The sequence below is a fragment of the Hippocampus guttulatus genome, chromosome 10 (assembly GCF_054856545.1).
Source record: "Hippocampus guttulatus isolate MCC_2025c chromosome 10, RoL_Hgut_1.0, whole genome shotgun sequence".
Taxonomy (NCBI): domain Eukaryota; kingdom Metazoa; phylum Chordata; class Actinopteri; order Syngnathiformes; family Syngnathidae; genus Hippocampus; species Hippocampus guttulatus.
In genome coordinates this window covers 11,677,424-11,692,220 of record NC_141270.1, presented here as the reverse complement: position 1 = coordinate 11,692,220, position 14,797 = coordinate 11,677,424, and the positions used below count along the sequence as shown (strand labels likewise).

The window sequence follows — 14,797 nt, the reverse complement described above, 5'->3', positions numbered from 1 at the left end:
GCACTGTGTGTGTTTGTGTAAACAAAAATGCATATGCCCTGTTGCTTGAGTTGAGTATCAGGCTGCAGCGCATTCTGCGTCTATAGTAAAGTGTTCAAAGCCGATTAAACTTGCCTGAGCCAAGGAAGAAATCAATGTCTCATTTCCAGGAGTGGTCACAAAAGAAAAGCATGGCATTTTCCACCTCATTAGCCTTAAAGAGCAATTTGAATGAATGTCTTCATTGATTTAATTACATATAAGGAACTGAAAACGCAAACTTTAAGTAAGCTCTGCTTACTACCAAAGAAGTGATTATGAAGCAGCTTGGTTTCTTCTGGTTGTCTATATCAGATATCTGTATGGCAAAGTACAGTATAAGCACCTGTCAGAAGGTCAGACCAGTCTGAATTACACTTTAGTTAACTGTATTGTATTATACTTGAGTCTACACTTACGTCTGGCCTTTTTTTTTTAATAATCTCCAACAGCTTCACTGGCTCCCTGTTCAACATCGCATAAATTACAAACTGCTTCTATATACATATATGGCCATCCACAACCTGGCCCCTCCTTACCTATCCGACCTTCTCCAGGTGCATATCCCCTCTCGCTCCCTCAGATCCTCGTCCTCCCTCCGCCTGTCAGTGCCCCCTGCCCGACTGAGCACCATGGGAGCCAGAGCCTTCAGTCACGCTGCTCCAAAGCTCTGGAACAACCTACCTCCGGACCTCCAAAACTGCACACCTCTTTCCACTTTCAAGTCCCGTCTAAAAACACACCTGTTCAGGATTGCCTACAACACATAGCTCTTCCATTTCCTATGTTTTTATGATTTTATGATTTTATGTCCTGTTTTTATATAATATCTCGTTTACTAATTTTTACATTGTATTTTCTTATTGTCTGTACAGTGTCCTTGGGTGGCATGAAAGGCGCTTTTAAATAAAATGCATTATTATTATTAATATCTTGCATGCAGCAAATATTCATTGTATAAAAGATCAAAAACTAATCCTAAATCTAATAATTACTGAATTAAAACAAAGCATTTGCCCCCCCCCCAAAAAACCCGACAAGCCTGTTCTACAAACTACAACTGACTTCAGAAAGCCAAAGCAAAAAAACGAACAATAATGCAAAATCCATGTGTCCGTTTGTGTGAATGGTGTATGTGCTGAAAGGTGACGGTATGTCTCTGATAGCCCCTCATTAAAAAAACAATGCTCATTGGCTTATTGTCTTGAAGTGTAAGCTATTGCTTGGGCCTCAATCCTCAACAGAGTAATGATAAGTGTTCAAACCCTCGAGCTGCTTTAACCCAACACTGACTGGTTGGATAAGTCTAATGTGACGACACTATTGTCCAAATAACTTTTATTTACAGCTAAAGGAAATTGAGGTTGTCAGTGCTGGGAGGGACATACAGTGTGAAACAATGGGAATGTGATTTCTGTGATTTGGCAAATAGGAGGTCAAGGTAAGCCATGACAGTCACACACGAACAGATAAGAGGCATCTATTAAAAGCAGACTTTGCCAGAGGATGAACAATGTGTTACGACATAGTGACCTGTTGGCGCAATCTCATTTTCCCAACATCATGCTTTTTTGGGTGACTGTTCTGCTACAAGACGTTTTCCAAGTCACAGCCGCCAGTGAGTATAAAAAATATATATATGTCTGCATTGTTATGTGATTGTATTTAGTAAAGGTAAGTAAGATTCAGGGGATCTTGTCTGGCCTTTCACTGATTTGTGATGCTTTTGTCCACATGGTGTACATTAAGGGACATCCACCATCTTCAAATTTGCAATATTATTACTTTTTGTTGTTTGCACTGACGTAGAAGAGCATTGTAACTCAACGAGTTCAGACAATGTCAGAAACTGCTCTTCGTATGATGCAGTGTAGTCCTGGTACAATGAAAATTACAGACGGTTAAATTCATAAATCCCTGACATGGTCAATACAACTGAGCATGGCCGTCTTTGTGAAGGCAGATTTTCATTTGTTCAGCTGTTAAAATGAATTCCCTAAGATCGTACCTGATGTTTTTTATCATTCAAAATCCCAGTCTCATAAGTGTAAATCCTGTTGGCTTTAGTGCAGTCTGTTGTTAATGTTACCATATTTTTTTATGTATCAATTGAACTAAATGGAATGCCAGCAGCAATGTAATAAAATGCAGTCACGTCCATCTGGTATTTCCCCGTTTGCTTTTAAATTACATAAGAACAGCGCGACCATCAATTGCTCATTTTGTTGATTGTCCTCAAATGGCTTTTGTTCCTTCCCAGTAAGGATATTTATCTCATCTTGTTTAGTTTCCAGAGCTGATTCAGCAACAGGATTTTCACTGTTAATATCATCAGAAATATTGTCATTATCAACCTGCTGGTAACCTTGCATGACTGTTGCATGCCTTTTCTGCTTTTGCGGTGTGCAATAATATCCTTCCTATCCCCCTTGTCCTGTGTCTCTCGCTCAACCCAACTGTTTGAGGCAGATGGTGCCCCATACCCCCCATGGAGTCATGGTTGTGTTCTGTTCGGAAGCAGGCAGTTTCGCCTTGAGATAACTTCTGTTGTGATTTGGCACCGCATAAATAAGGAATGAGGCACACCTTAAATCAACTACAATAGATATTCAAAGTGTTATGATTTCAATGTTTTTTTAATTAATAAAATGTGACCGATTACCAACAGAATGTGCATGTGCCAGGGGAAAAATCTAGATGTGGTGCAAACGGATTGCATGCGTATGCATTCTCTATATTACTTTAAGAAGCACCTTTTGCTTTAATGACAACATTCAGTCTTTCAGGAGGGGGTCTACCATGGCACATGTGCTTGAGAATGAGATTCAAACTACTTTTTGATCCTGGTGCGGAGTATCCATTTACAGCTCCCAGGTCCAAGTGCACATTCAGCCTCAACAGACAAATATATCCAGTAATAAATAACATTGTAAAGGTTGTGAGAAGTGCATTGATAAGAACAATGAAATAAGAACAATACAACACAATAAAACCACATAATGTAAAAGATGAAAGGATACAAGTTAATCATTTAAAATGTGTGGTGATCGTGTTGAGCAGCTTAATGGTATAAGGCAGAGGTTTCAAACTCATTTTTGTCGCGGGGCCACATTGAAGTGACCGTTTTCCTTGCAGGGCCGTTATGACTGTGAAAACATTTCCAGAAGTCAAGAATAATGGTTGATTCAACGATGGTTTAAGTTACTGTAATGAGGGGTTTGGTCACAAGAAAATGCTTACAATATCTCTTATTTATTCCACATGAGAAGTTGACATTTTGGTCCAGATTTTAGCAATCATGGTAGAAGTTGACATGTTTCATTTGCTTTCGTGGGCCACATGAAATAATGTGGCGGGCCAGATCTGGCCCCTGGGCCTTGAGTTTGGCAACTGTGGTATAAGGAAGGAAAGACTCTTCAGTTTGTCCTCTTGGGGCATAACACTAAGAACGTCAAACTGCGATCCCAGCCCTTTACTCCCTTATAAAGTCATCATCTTAATCACTCAGACCTAATATTACAAAGTGTCCTTGGGTCGCAGAAAAGGTGCCACATAAATCCAAGTTGTTATCATTTTACAATTACCGTTTCATTGTCCATTATGTTTGCCCTCAGCCCTGGACCCATGTTCTGCCTACATCAGTCTGAATGAACCATGGAGGAACACAGAATATCACATCAACCAGTCCTCCGGTAGTCCTCTCTGCGATAGCCACATGTCCGGAGAGTGGTATCGCTTTACAGGATTGGCAGGGGACGCCATGCCCACCTTCTGCATCTCAGAGAACCATTGCGGCAGCCACGCTCCCATTTGGCTCAATGGCAGCCACCCTCAGCTCCAGGAAGGCATCGTCACTCTGCCAGTGTGTGCCAGCTTTGGAGACGATTGTTGCCAATGGAACGCCAGCGTGGACGTGAAAGCCTGCACTGGGGGTTACTTTGTGTACCGCCTGCCCAGACCTTCCGTTTGCTTCCATGTCTACTGTGGTCGTGAGTCCAACCTTCAATGCATCGTCTCGCTGAGCTTTTCCCTTATGAATTGTCACATTTACTGTATGTGCCACAGATTTCTATGACATCTGTGATGACGTTCCATGCACGGGTCCAAGATGTCCTGAGTTGGAATGTCGCTGTGCTCCTGGAACCGTTCTGGGACCAGACAGACAAACATGCCTGGGTGAGATTAACCGACAGGAAGGAAGAGTGCAGTCGATGAGATTTGGTCCAAATGACAATATACAGGAAGACATTAGACACGAGTAGCAAGAACAGTAACGATAGAACGAACACATGATGTATTCATCCCAGTTTGTATGTTATTTCATATATTAAAAATACTGATTGTTTTTTTAACACTAGTTTATGCCTGGAGTAGTAATTGATCACTAATGACTCAGCTTGGACATACAGGACACACATTCGCTGGACACTAAATGGTGTACACTTTTACTAACTGCAGTACAAGAGCTGCATCGAAAGACAAAACGGTAGGAATTTAACATTTGATTATTGTGATTCAAGTTCAGACTGGTGTAAAACAACACTGCACCTCCACTGTGAGTTATTTCAAATATTGTAGGTTATTCACCTCCAAAAAAACCTGCATTGCTATCTTTGCGTCTGTATTGTATGTGTTTCTGTATTGTAATTTGCACAGATCAAGTGTATCTAATGTTTTGGCTTGTACGCAACTAAAGGATGGACGTCAGTGTCCTCATTCCACCCCGACATATCCCTTCTTTCATCCATCTTTATTATTACTTGTCCCTTCAGTATTGCGAAGTCTGCCATGAAAGGAATTTGTCATCCTCATCCCTGTAGGCGGCTCATGTCGTGCCTCCAGCACTCAAGTCAATTAAAAGCCATGTCCTGTGTGACACGTGTGGTTATGTGTTATGTTCAGACGTGAACGAGTGCGAGAAGGCCAATGGTGGCTGTGCAGAGGTCTGCGTCAACACCAAAGGATCCAGACAGTGTGAGTGCGGTCCAGGCCGAGGGCTGGATGAGACTGGGCTAAACTGTCGGGGTACTGTATAGGATTCTGGATATTCTACATTGGCCGCTTTGAAATACTGAAATGTAACATCTGACTGAGTATTCTTTTCTTCTTTCTGCTTTTCTGCTGTCATGTAGAGATGGCAGGCTGCCATGTAAACAATGGAGGCTGCAGTCATGGCTGCTCATCACTGCTTGACTCCTACCGGTGTCACTGTCCTAGAGGGCTGCAGCTGAGCCATGATAAACGCACATGTCTGGGTATGGGTGTATAATAATAATAATAATAATAATATTAGTAACAATAATAATAATAATCTGCGATTGGTTGGCAACCAGTTCAGGGTGTCCCCTGCCTACTACCTGAATACAGCTGGGATAGGCTCCAGCACCCCCCGCGACCGGGATAAGCGGATTGGAAAATGGATGGATGGATGGATGGATCGATGATGACAATAATAATCATAATAATAATATCAATAATAATAATAATATAAATCATGATTACTGTAATTGTTCTAATAACAAAGATGATGTCATCAATGATAACAGTAGTCCAAGTAGCTTGGCTTTGCACTCCCATATAAAACTATGCAAGAAACACAAACAAATAGCAGAACATGTCTTCATTTTTATATCAGATACAGTTAGTGGTTAGTGCGTTGACCTCACAGTGCTGAGGTGCATGGTTCGATTCTGGCTCTGGCCTCCCAGTGTGGAGTTTGCATGTTGCGTGTGTTTTCTCCAGGTACTCCGGTTTCCTCCCACATTCCAAAAACCTGTATGGCAGGCTGATTGAACACTCAAAATTGTCCCGAGGTGTGAGTGTGAGCGCAGATGGTTGTTTGTTTGTCTTTGTGACTGTAGCTTTCTCGCAACTACTTTTTAGAGGCAGTTTAGTAAGCAACAATGACTTAGCACACATACCTGTGATGTTGACAGCCTGGCACTATTGCTGATTTAATTTGAACAAACCAGGCTTACTTTAATGTCCTGTATAAACACTACGGTACTTTTGATGTCACTTGTGGTCTACAGCAGAGGGCAACATGGCTTCCCCATTAGATAGATAAATTATTCTGTTTAAATCTTATTCTGCCAACAAAATATGAATCAGAGCACCATATTTTGACTCGTGCTGGCACATAAAATGGACTGAAAAAACCCCAAACACTTGCTTGGTAGTTTAGAATCGCATGCTTACATTTGCATGCTTACATTTGCAGTGCCAGTGGAGTGCAACCCCAGTTCCATTACGGTGTCAGTACCAAAGGACATTGTTGGAGGATTGGACCTCTTTCTTTCCAACTCGTCATGTCGAGGTATCTCCAATGGCACGCACATCAACCTCAACTTCAGCCTCAAGACATGTGGCACTACTGTAGAGGTCAGTCACAGTTGCGAGTATCAGCTCTTTGTTTCATACTAACGACAATGTCTCCCTCGCAGGTGACCGATGACAAGATAGTCGCAACCAACCTGGTGACAGGCCTCCCCAGGGCCCGTCCGGGTAGCAGCGGGGACCTTATCGTACGCACCAGTAAATTAGTAGTGCCGATCACCTGTGAGTTTCCCAGGGAGTACCAAGTGTCCGATGGATACCAGGCAAGTCAGCGCGGCTCAGCCCTGGAGCTGGCCGGCCACAACGAGGGGGTCTTCCCCTTCTCGTTGGAGCTCTTCAAGAATGCAGAGTTCTTGGAGATTTACCGTGCGCCACCTCATCTGCATCTTCACGAATCGCTGTTCTTCGGGGTGGAGCCCAAAGAGAGAGTGGAGGGCCTCTCTGCCCTGGTAGAGAGCTGCTTTGCAACGCCAGGGCCCAAAGCTGACCAGGCCCTCAAGTATTACCTGATAAAAGACGGGTGAGTTGTCTCAGAGTCCAATTATTTTTCAAGTCAGCTTCTGCACAAATTAGAAGCTCAGCACAGCAAGCAGAACAAAGTCCATGACCAGCTATTTTCTTGGAGTCTCTTAACTGGATCAAACCCTTTTTTTTTACCTTAGATTCTTCAGACTTTCAAGAAACAATGGAAATTAGTTTTTGCATCATCATAATTTAGAATTACTTTAACCGTACGATTATACATGGAACTGTTGTCTGTAAAACCTGATGAAAAAAAAGCCTCTTTTAGAATACCTTAAAGTGCCTCGGCTTGTTTACAGCTGTGCGTTTATATATATATATACTAGCACCGTCTTTTGTCTCCAGAATGTGAGAAAAGAAGGGAGTTGAAAAAAGAAAAGTCGAACACCCTTCTCCCACTCTTTGTGATGTCGCACCTTTCCTGCTGGTGAAGAATTTTTAGAATAAACAGTGCGAATATAAAATATACATATACATACACAAACGCAACAATGGGACAATAATCGTTGTTTGCAACTGTGTCAGCCCAGTAATCGACTCAATCCTCCAGCTCAGATAAGCTGAATAAATCATGAATAGAAAAAACAGAAAGAAAGCATATTCCATCAGGTCATCCTGGAATGGAATAGAAACCCATCGCAGTATCTGCAAAAAAAAATTATATCTTTATTTTTCATAAATGTAAAGACTTACAGCGCATACCATGGACTCACATAACCTTTAAAGAAGCCTGACTGCTACATTCATTCTACTCCTTAATTTAATTCTATTCGTGAAAGAAATTCATTTGGTCCCGCAGCCTTGTGACTTTGTCCGATACGGCGCGTCTGCTGCCGTGGGAATCAAATGATTGACAGTTATAGGACAGCGAACGTCATGTGTCGCATCAAATGTCAAACACCCCTGACTTTTGCTGCTGATGATCCGTCGAGAAAACACAATGGACTGCCAGCTCAACCTTTGAAGGCGGGGCAAGTTTCAAGGCAATTTTATATATCGAGCACAATTTATACACAAAGCTATTCACAGTATTTTACAACCCCATAAAATTACAAGAATGCAAATAAAGCCGTTCCACAAAGCATACAAGTCATCAATACTTCCTGAAATTAAAATTGAGGAATACAGATAAAAAAAGATGTGCAAAGACACTGGCGCTTCCAAAGTCAGCTGGGATAGGCGACAGCACTGCCGCGAGGCTCGTGATAGAGAGAATGGATGGATGTTCTCTAAAGATGGAACAGCGGGCATCCCTGTAAAGATTTAAGCTCTGTGTCTTGTGAGCAGGTGTATCTCGGATGAAACAGTTACTCAGTACTCATCCAAGGACAAGCTCTCCAGGCACTACCAGGTCCCTGTCTTCAAGTTCATTGGCAAGGAGAACCGGGTGAGTCAGGCAGGCTGCTGGGAACCAGCTGGCTATAAAGAGAGAGAGTGTGTGTGTGGGCGTAGGTTTGCCTGACAGTATGTTGTTTGTATTATTGACTGTAACTATGAGACAGCTTTATGTTAATTGCTCGTTGGTGCTTATCATTTAATGATTGTATCTCATTTTTTCTATTTAATTTTTACCTTGCTTCTCGGTAGCACTTTGAGATCAATGAACGTGCCATACAAGTAGCATTCACGTCAGAGATGTCCGAATTACAGCCAGGGGGCATTTGCGGCCCACCTTCAATTCTTCAGTGGCCCGCGGCATATATTAAAAATGACATTTGACACGGCCCACAAGGCTGGTTAAAAAAATAAAAAATACAACTATTTTTAATGAGGGTGGGCCGAGTGAGAAAGGAGGGTGTCGAAACAAAAGTGGGCCACTACAGAGTGATTCACATTCCTAACAGCTTTTCTAGATACGTAAAGATACAAATGAACTACTGTATTTACGACTAAAATAATAACACAGTTTCTCTTTAATTCATGAACATGTCACGTTAATCGTTCTCACGTAACTGTTTTAAAAACGGTCATCGTACTACAGTTCTGAACGTTGGAGATGGGATTCGGCTACCGTTCATTCTAGCGCTGGAGCTAATCAAGTGAGATACAGGGCTGTTGTCCACCCTAAAATCTTGAAAAAATTACCTTGAACAGAAAGCTGCTATGTAACCATTTTCTAAAATACAGTAGCTAGGACCTGGAAACAATATATCACTGCTTGCTTCACTGATTTTAGCGTGTTTAATCAATTAAAGTTGAAAAAGCAGGCCTTGTATCCTTGCGTTTTTAAACGAAAAAGGGTGGGACACCCCTCATTAACGTAGAAGATGTCTGATGACAGCAGATGTATCCTGTGTGTTTGCAGCAAGTCTTCCTCCACTGTCAGGTGTTGGTGTGTAGCCTGGGAGATTCTCGCTGCAGTCAGCCTTGTCGGGGACGTGTCCGTCGTGGTGCCGCATCTGAGCGTCAGCACACACTGAGTGGGGGCCCCATTTTCATCCTGCCCGAACCCAGCAGCCAGACGGATTCAATTTCCACAGATGTTTCAATCACAGACATTTGATTGACCAAGCAGACATCTTGGATTTTTTTTTTAAAAGTTTGTCCTTGTGTTCTCCAACGTGTAATGTTCAAACTGTTTAGTTGAAGCACTACTAAAAACACGTTCTGCATTAAAATGCCATGTTTATGATGAAGATCTCTGTTTGCGGCAATGTACTTCCACTTCAGACCACGCCTGCTCCATTAATACTGTCTTGGAAACAAACAAACGCTCTTACGTCAGAAGATTCAAGAGCTAATTGCTGATAGCCTTGTTTTCATCAACCAAGTTTTGCCAATCTTGGATTATGCGCGTAAAGTTTTAAGCAGCTGATTGTCAAAGCGTACCCTATGTATTGGCAATGGCCCAAATGCGTTTGATGAACACAGGTCAAACTTAAGCGGCTCAATTATTCAATTTGACTTTGAACTGCGTAGAAGAAAATATTATTGCATTGATTGACAACATTGTGAGGTTTTGTAGAAGCCTTTCCTTCCCTGTTTGCGGCCACCATTAACCGCTGCGTTGGTCCGCCCCTGCTCGTCATCAAATAGCTGATTCTAACGTTTCCCTGTGTTGTAGTCAAATGGCATGATGCTCAATTTATAGCTCGGTTTGAAGTGTTTCAATGAAAGTTCTACTTGTGTTTATTCGATCAAAAGTAGAGCGCTGTCAATCTGCTGTTAATTAATCAATTTATGATGTTACCCAGCAGCCAATTTACACCACACCTAAGTACAGGTAATTGCCCCTGAAAAAAGGTTGTTAAGCTCCTCAACTCACTTCAACAGGTTCTTTCTTTGGTGCTAAAATCCAACAGGATGCCATTAAAGCACCAAAGACAGCGTTGGCCTGAGCACAAAAACAAAACATTTCCATCAATAACAGGGGATGTGTTGTGAAAACCAAAAAAAACCAAAAATCTGAGAATATGCAGATGTACACCACAGTAGCTGACAATGTATTACATCAGTAAACCGTTCTATCCGTAATGAAGGGATAATTAATCATAGCACTTTTGTGCAGACGACAACTGCAGTGGTGCAGCACCGAGGGTGGAACAAGGCTCGGCGTGGTAGAAAATATAGCTGCTGACATCAGCGTTGCTCACTGCGCTGTTTGGTTCCTCTTCCTTGCTCAATTCATTGGTGGGTATAAGGTCAAACATTTCATTTGACGGCACAGTTATGGCCATCCTTCTTCCACTTGGTGCAACGAAATACAAAGCATCGTTTATGGTTTTCATGTTATACTGTGAGCTGAAGCGAAGACTGTTTGCTGGAAAGTGGATTAAACCCAGTACATCTGTGACATTATCCTAAGTGACCTTTACTGTGTATGAAGTCATCACTGCGGTCACGGTGCCTCATCTGAAGCAACTGCAACATGAATACATGAGTTCATTTGCAATGTCAGAGATGCTTTTTCTAATGTTCGGGAATGACTGAGTGGCTTTCATCAAAGGAGGTTTTATTCTGCGCCGTCGCTGAACACTCGTAATAATATAGAGTGCATAGAAAACGACTGATGCATAACTGTACACTGTAACAAACAACATTAGGTACACATAATGGCATGCAGGCGAGATGAAATTACGGTATATTGCATTGTACTTAATGCTGTGTCTGCTGAGCGTATATGAGAAGGAACAGTTCCTCGTCCGTGCATAAATAGCAAATAACACTGACTCACATCCTGAGCGCAATTAGCCCGCTAAGTGTTTTATGTTTGCATTTCCTTTGTTTGGAGTCTTAAAGAAATGAATGTTAATGGAGTTATACAGGCCTAAGAATTGGCCTGAACAGGAAGAGTAGAAACGTGTTTCATCACGCAATCCCCAAATATTGAGTGTCATGGAATTTCCTTATTTGGGACCTTTCTGGCTGCAAGCTAGCTTCTGTTATGCTGCATCTCTCTTCCATGCTCTGAAATATCATATGTGCAAAACTGTCTTCTTTTTTTTTCTCCATGTCAATGCCGTCCATGGTGTTCAGGGTCACAGTTCATCCCTCTCGTCTCCATCACAAACACATGCTGCCCTCTGGCTGTTCATGTAGGGCCGGCATCCAAGTGTCCACACTGTGTTGTACAAGGCATCCGCCATCGACTCACAGGCTAAGAGACAAGAAACCCACAGAGTATTTTCATTTGTGTAAAGTAGACTCACATTACGACAGTACACAAATAACATCTAATGCAACCCTACACAAAGAACCCAATCAAAGATAATAATGCAAATATGATCGAAACCACCAGATTCATACAGTGAGGTAACTGCAATTATTTCTGAGCCATATATGTATATTTAATATCACATTTACAGGGACCAAAATGATCACCGCTATCAGTGTGATCCCAATATTGCTAAAACAAACAGATTGGACTTGCATCCAAAAGATGGGTTTTATTTTGAATACAAAAATGCTCTTTTTGTGTACGCCAACAGACGAAAAACAATTTTCAAGCATGCAAGACTCCATGAAATTGAGTTTGAATGACTGTGAAATTGTACCCCATCTACCATATGTATGTACTACATATGTACTGCATGTATGTACTGTATGTACTGTACATACAACAGGGGTTTCAAACTCATCATTTTGTGTTACGTCTTGCTTGGAGGGCCGTTGTGATAGTGAAACTAAATTAATGTTTGATTTTCTCATCGTATTATTACTTGTACACAACAAATCGATGAATTACTAGTTCTGAAATCAGTCAAGTCAACTATAATAGTGTGTTCAACTATTGTTGAAGTGAGGAGTAACAAAATGAATGCAAAATCTCAACGTTACTTCTTGCACATGACAGTTTGACATTTCGGTACAGATTTTGGCTATGGAAGTTGACACACATGATTTGCTTTCACAGGCCACATGAAATGACGTCATGGGCCAGCCGGAATCAAACCCTACACCTCTGCACTGTGAGGCCGACGTGCTAACCTGTCGACCACTGTGCTGCCCCGTCTTTATACATTGAAATAGAACTACAGGTTGTCTGTCAAAACTGTATTATTCTCATTGTAATGGTAGATTATTTGATTCACGTATCGGATGTGACGTAATGAACGTGAGGAGGAGCGTGTCTTTGTCTGACCTTGTACTTTGGACACAAAGCCGAGACTCCTCTTCAGGTCGGAGCAAATGTTATGAAGACAAGAGCGGAACTTGGTGTCACAATCATACTTGTTGATGCCGCAGTTGTCGTAGCACACATCGAGCTGGTTACAGCACTCAGTCATGGCTGGGATGCCAAGATCAATCTGGCACAAGAAAAACAATTTGAATTTATGCCAGTCTATTTGGTGGTTGTTACGAGAGCAAATCAGCTGCTTGGTGTCATGAATAGGGTGACATCCACCTGGAATCCCACCATGGAGGAGCTGCAGCCATTGGGCTCTTGGTGCTTGTAGTCAGGACGAGGTTGAGGACGTTCTCCTGAGGAGACACGGAAGATTACGTTCACAATTTTGGTGACGCAATTTAACAGCACTTGTGCTGCAAACAAATGGTTTCACCGACATAAGTGAAATCAAAATCAGCCCCAAGTGTGAATCATTTTAAGTCCAGGTTCCTGATTTGTTTTTGTTTTTTCTTGTACTTGAACTGTATGTTCTTTTAACTCATTCACTCCCAAAGACGTTTTTAAACGTCTTTTCAGACTTGGTCCAGAATTGCCTGGTACTGAATGAGTTAATAACTTTCATGTCTGTACTTAGTTCTATATTTGTGAATTCATTTAAAATGTTGAACATTTAATCACGTCAATCACGTTGCGTTGACTCAGTGACTCTCTCAGTGATGTCGGCAGCAAAAATAACGCGATGTTAAATAAATGTGAAAAAATTCATCACCTATTGAATGTGGAAAAAGATGTCTGAAATGAAAATATGATAATGCAAGAACTGGATTAATGTAAATACTGTACTATTGTCAAATGCTGAAAGTAAAATAAAATAATATCAAAGATGACACATACGTATATATTTTTTCAGTTTCACTTTCAAGTCTGGAAAAATAAATCACAAAAGTAACACACTCCAGTTACTGAGTGAGGACAACACAACAATAACAACATTTCACGAATATCATGTAATCATAATACAATTTGGCTAGAATGAATATAAATTGAACAAAAACTTCTCAATAACATTAATGACGTTGATCAAATAAAACGAAAGAATAGTTCCCTCCCTCCTGTCCTCACTATACGAGTGTCACCAGTGCACTGGAGTCTATCCCAGATGACTTTGGGCATACAAGATTAAAAATTATTTTCTGTGAGTTTCATGCCATCAAAAAAGAAGTAATATTATCCTAATAAAAACAAAACCAAGTCGGTGTTTCTTGTTTATATTATGGAGATACATTAGACGTCTCACCTCGGGCCAGAGTCATCATTATCGTCAGCCCCCCCATGTGATGTCAAAGTTGATCTTTTCACCGATAAGATTATACACTGTGAAACTTTGTCTCTCTGTTTACGTAACGTGCCACAAACATCCTTTTGTTGGATTGTGCTGCATTAGGAAATCCACACGAGGGATGCGCCATGCATCCTTTCCGTTGGGTGTTATGAAAGCAAGATATACATTTTATTTACCAAATATAAGGAGCGGTGTGGAAGACCACATACTCACCGTATCTGCAGCGGTACTGACACACGCCATTGTGACCCCCCACCAGTTCGACCAGGGAGTCAAAGTAGCCGTGCATCGTTTGGAAACTGCTTCTAATTGACATGAGGCTCCAGCTACTGCTGTTTTGGTCATCTGGAGTGGAAATGCTCATCTGGACTGGCTCGATCTTGTCGCTCTTCCCCATCTCCTTAGGTTGATGCTGGGCTTCCCCAGCTTGGCTGATTTCTCCGGGCCCTTCGACTGCTTCGGGAGTTTTGTTCGGTAAAACTTCAGGGAGTTCGTTGGTCTGGTCTTGGTATAGTTTGGTGTCTGCCACATCTGTGTTTTGTGGATCCACTGCCGGAGTGTCCTCCTCCGGTGATTTTGATTGGTAGTGACCCAGGGTGGCACAGACACCAGCGGTCACACTAAGGAGCAGCAGAAGAGTAACAGTCCGGAGCAGCATGGTTCTAAGAATGTCAGCTGCGTTGTCAACAGGGTGAGAGGAGCTTTGCGAGTGAGCGACGACAACAGCACACAACTCTTACTGGAAGCAGACTTTGACCTGTGATTAAGCTCTAGCAGACAGCGGGGCACTCACTCCTGCAAGAGGGCAAAAGTCAACTCTCATCAATGCTAAAGGCTTTCCTAATCTTTTTCCTCTCTTCTTCTAGTTATTGAGCACATTGAAGAGCTGATGTCATCAGTAATTTATCTACAAGGCTCATGAGAGTTCCATGATTCGGTAATGGTGAACCGAAAAAAACACAGCTTGTATTTTTGGGGGGAGGCTAATACTGTCATTTATGTTGGGTACA

At 41.8% G+C, this 14,797-nt stretch overlaps 2 protein-coding genes across 2 annotated transcripts; one reads left to right on the top strand and one right to left on the bottom strand.

Moving 5' to 3' along the window:
- Positions 1–1,518: 1,518 nt before the first annotated feature.
- Positions 1,519–9,508, top strand: oit3 (oncoprotein induced transcript 3). The gene is made up of 9 exons (XM_086122888.1): positions 1,519–1,636; positions 3,633–4,007; positions 4,084–4,194; positions 4,921–5,043; positions 5,151–5,273; positions 6,239–6,399; positions 6,462–6,874; positions 8,164–8,263; positions 9,182–9,508. Exons 1-9 carry the CDS (start codon positions 1,525–1,527, stop codon positions 9,377–9,379), a joined length of 1,716 nt encoding a protein of 571 aa, XP_085979014.1. The 5' UTR covers positions 1,519–1,524; the 3' UTR covers positions 9,380–9,508.
- Positions 9,509–10,830: 1,322 nt separating this feature from the next.
- Positions 10,831–14,500, bottom strand: pla2g12b (phospholipase A2, group XIIB). Its single transcript, XM_086122008.1, has 4 exons — positions 14,001–14,500; positions 12,722–12,798; positions 12,458–12,623; positions 10,831–11,473 (listed from the first exon to the last, which is right to left on the bottom strand). The coding sequence occupies exons 1-4, from the start codon at positions 14,443–14,445 to the stop codon at positions 11,355–11,357; spliced, it is 807 nt and encodes a 268-aa protein (XP_085978134.1). The 5' UTR covers positions 14,446–14,500; the 3' UTR covers positions 10,831–11,354.
- Positions 14,501–14,797: the final 297 nt, after the last annotated feature.

Excerpts from the sequence above, each read along its gene's own strand:
- pla2g12b (XM_086122008.1), bottom strand. The coding sequence starts at position 14,445 with ATGCTGCTCCGGACTGTTACTCTTCTGCTGCTCCTTAGTGTGACCGCT. Across the intron at positions 12,799-14,000 it reads TCAGTACCGCTGCAGATACG|GAGAACGTCCTCAACCTCGT; the intron begins GTGAGTATGTGG and ends GTGTCTCCTCAG. Across the intron at positions 11,474-12,457 it reads CTTTGTGTCCAAAGTACAAG|CCTGTGAGTCGATGGCGGAT; the intron begins GTCAGACAAAGA and ends CTTGTCTCTTAG.
- oit3 (XM_086122888.1), top strand. The coding sequence starts at position 1,525 with ATGAACAATGTGTTACGACATAGTGACCTGTTGGCGCAATCTCATTTT. Across the intron at positions 1,637-3,632 it reads TTTCCAAGTCACAGCCGCCA|CCCTGGACCCATGTTCTGCC; the intron begins GTGAGTATAAAA and ends GTTTGCCCTCAG. Across the intron at positions 8,264-9,181 it reads TCATTGGCAAGGAGAACCGG|CAAGTCTTCCTCCACTGTCA; the intron begins GTGAGTCAGGCA and ends GTGTGTTTGCAG.